Here is a 2,941-nt window from a genome sequence, read left to right as displayed (position 1 = left end):
TGATAAATGATTAGAGATAGAGAGTCATTTATATCATGTTTAGTGGAATTTCAATCTTCATTTTCTTTTAAGAACTTTGTTCTGAAATCTACATATGTAAAATAGATAAAAACTAGCAACTCTAACATTAACCGAATACTAATAAAATATAACACATGCTTTGCAATAGATTAAATAAAAAAATTAAAAATAAAAAAACATGCTATTTGTAGCCAACCTAATTGATACAGATACAGACTTTTCCCTAACTATCAGTAATCACATTGCTTTCAGTGACATATGATTTGGAATCCAAACAATGATACATTTTATTTTTAGAATCTGTGGAACTTGCAGTATAGCATGTAGTATAACAGCAAGCCTAACATAGACAGTAGGGATCAGGAAACTGTAATGATATGGTGAGAATCATATTTTATTTCTGTTCACAAGTTTTATATTTGCCTAAATTACAGTTTTAAAACATCAAACATTTAAAAAAATGTAATTTACAAATAAATATTAAATACAGGGTACAGGCGTTACAATGATTTTGGTTTAAAAAAATCTTAATGGTAGGTGTTTTCCTAATTCTTAACTTTTTTTTTTATTAAAAGTATACTTCCCTATATGAGGAGATCTGTTTCTGTAATCTGAACACCATTTAATATATTAACACTGTCACAGGTCCTTTTTTTTTTTTTTAAAGTCATGCAATCCAAGAAAATATGTGAAACGAGTTCCAGCTGCTGGATAAAAAGAGGAAAAAAACTGATGTGAAATATAAAAAAAAAAAAAATCATAATTATTGTTAACTAGTATTCTTGTCCATTACTGTTTTGCCCAATTGTTCTCTAGTTAATGCATATGGGGTAATTCTATTACTCCAGCTCAGGTATAAAACATAACATTTTTTTTTGGTTTAAAGCACTTTTGCTATTTACTTGCCCATGTTTCAATTTTGTAAAAACCTTTATGTAATACATCACTATTTTTTTTCTTGGAACAAAAGAAAACCAGCCAATGGAAAACTATACAACGTCTTCAGAATTCCATCTTCTTTTTTTCCCCTTCGTATCTGGAAAAAGACTACTGCTTTTCATTGTGTTTCTTCTTTTATATCTTACTGGTGTCCTAATGAATTGTACGATTATTATTGTTATATATCACAGCCAGCACCTACACACTCCTTTATATATATTTCTCTGTAACTTGTCTACTATAGATATCTTGTACACCACTGTCAATGTCCCCAAACTTCTTGACATGCTGCTATTTGACCATAATACGGTGTCCTTCAACCAGTGCTTCACTCAGCTGTTCTTCTTTGGGGGGTGTGCCAGCATAGAAGATATCCTTCTTTTCACAATGGCGTACGATCGATATGTTGCTATTTGCAAACCCTTACATTATCACTCTGTGTTCAGTGGAGAACACTGTATTAAGCTCATAATTGGCATTTGGGTTTCTGGATACTTTAATTCCTTGTTGTTCACAATAACTGCCTCACAAATGTCCTTTTGTGAGTCAACCATAGTTGAACAATTCTTCTGTGAGCCCAAAGCTCTCCTAAAGATAGCCTGTACGGGCACTGAATTGTTTTATATACTGTGTATCGAATTATTTGTATTTGGTATTTGTCCATTCTCATGCACTGTCATATCTTACATGAAAATTATCCGCGTCATCTTACACATAAAGTCTAAGGAAGGAAGATGGAAAACCTTAAACACATGTTCATCTCACCTCTCCGTCATCAGTGTTTTTTATGGGACAGTTTTATCTATGTACATGATGCCACAAGCAAGCAACCTTGTTGGGCTGGAACAAGCATTAACTGTTTTGTTTACAGCAGTTGTACCGGTAATAAACCCTCTTATATACAGTCTACCAAACAAGGAAATCAAAAGAGCCTTAATAAAGTTTGTTAGCATAAAAAAAATGTTGAGATGTTTTAGGATGTTCTAAGACTCTAATGCCTCGTACACACGATTGGATTGTTGGCCAACAAAATCATGGAATTTTCTCTGAAGGGCGTTGGCCCAAACTTGTCTTGCATACACACAGTCACACAATTGTTGGCCAACAATTATGAATGTAGTGACGTACTAGACGTACTACGTGGTTTTTCAGCTCTTTAGTGCCACCCTATGGGCTCCTTCTGCTAATTTCGTGTTAGTAGAAGTTTGGTGAGTGTTTAAAAGTATGCTGAAAAGTGCAAAATGATTCGCGCTTTTCATTTCACACTTTTAATTTCGCACTTTTCAGCTCGCTTTTAATTTCACGCTTTTGAGTTTGCGCTGTTCAGTTAGTTTCTGAACGGCCGTTCGTCAACCAGCCATGTTGAGGAATCAGAGGAGATAACATTGCTTTGACATTATTTTTTTGGTTGAATAACATAACATGTTATCTCCTCTGATTCCGCAACATGGAAAAACGTGGAAATTAAAAAACGTGAAATGAAAAGCGAGCTGAAAAGTGCGAAATGAAAAGTGTGAAATGAAAAGCGCAAATCATTTCGCACTTTTCAGCTCGATTTTTATTTCACGTTTTTCAGTTTGCGCTTTTCAGTTCGTTTCTGAACGGGCGTTCGTCAACCAGCCATGTTACAGAATCAGAGGAGATAACGTGTTATTTATTATTGGCCTTGGAGTTATTCAACCAAAAAAATAATGTCAAAGCAATAACTCCAAGGCCAATAATAAATAACACATTATCTCCTCTGATTCCGCAACATGGCTGGTTGACGAACGGCCGCTCAGAAACTAACTGAAAAGCGCAAACTGAAAAGCGAGCTGAAAAGTGCGAAATGATTTTGCGCTTTTCATTTCACACTTTTCATTTCGCACTTTTCAGCTCGCTTTTCATTTCATGTTTTTTAATTTCCACGTTTTTCCATGTTGCGGAATCAGAGGAGATAACGTGTTATTTATTATTGGCCTTTGCTTATTATTGCTTTGAC

General features: G+C 34.4%; 1 protein-coding gene across 1 annotated transcript; it reads left to right on the top strand.

The window, feature by feature from the left end:
• The first annotated feature begins 1,002 nt into the window (after positions 1 to 1,002).
• On the top strand, positions 1,003 to 1,947 carry LOC141147999 (olfactory receptor 1468-like). Its single transcript, XM_073635154.1, has one exon. The coding sequence runs from the start codon at positions 1,003 to 1,005 to the stop codon at positions 1,945 to 1,947; it is 945 nt and encodes a 314-aa protein (XP_073491255.1).
• The last annotated feature ends 994 nt before the right edge of the window (positions 1,948 to 2,941 follow it).

The sequence above is a fragment of the Aquarana catesbeiana genome, linkage group LG06 (genome assembly GCF_042186555.1).
Source record: "Aquarana catesbeiana isolate 2022-GZ linkage group LG06, ASM4218655v1, whole genome shotgun sequence".
NCBI classification, from domain to species: domain Eukaryota; kingdom Metazoa; phylum Chordata; class Amphibia; order Anura; family Ranidae; genus Aquarana; species Aquarana catesbeiana.
The sequence above is the reverse complement of the archived record's forward strand: the minus strand, read 5'-3'. Positions and strand labels throughout refer to the sequence as shown.

Bases quoted from the DNA above. Each gene is read 5' to 3' on its own strand.
- LOC141147999 (XM_073635154.1), top strand. From the start codon at position 1,003: ATGGAAAACTATACAACGTCTTCAGAATTCCATCTTCTTTTTTTCCCC.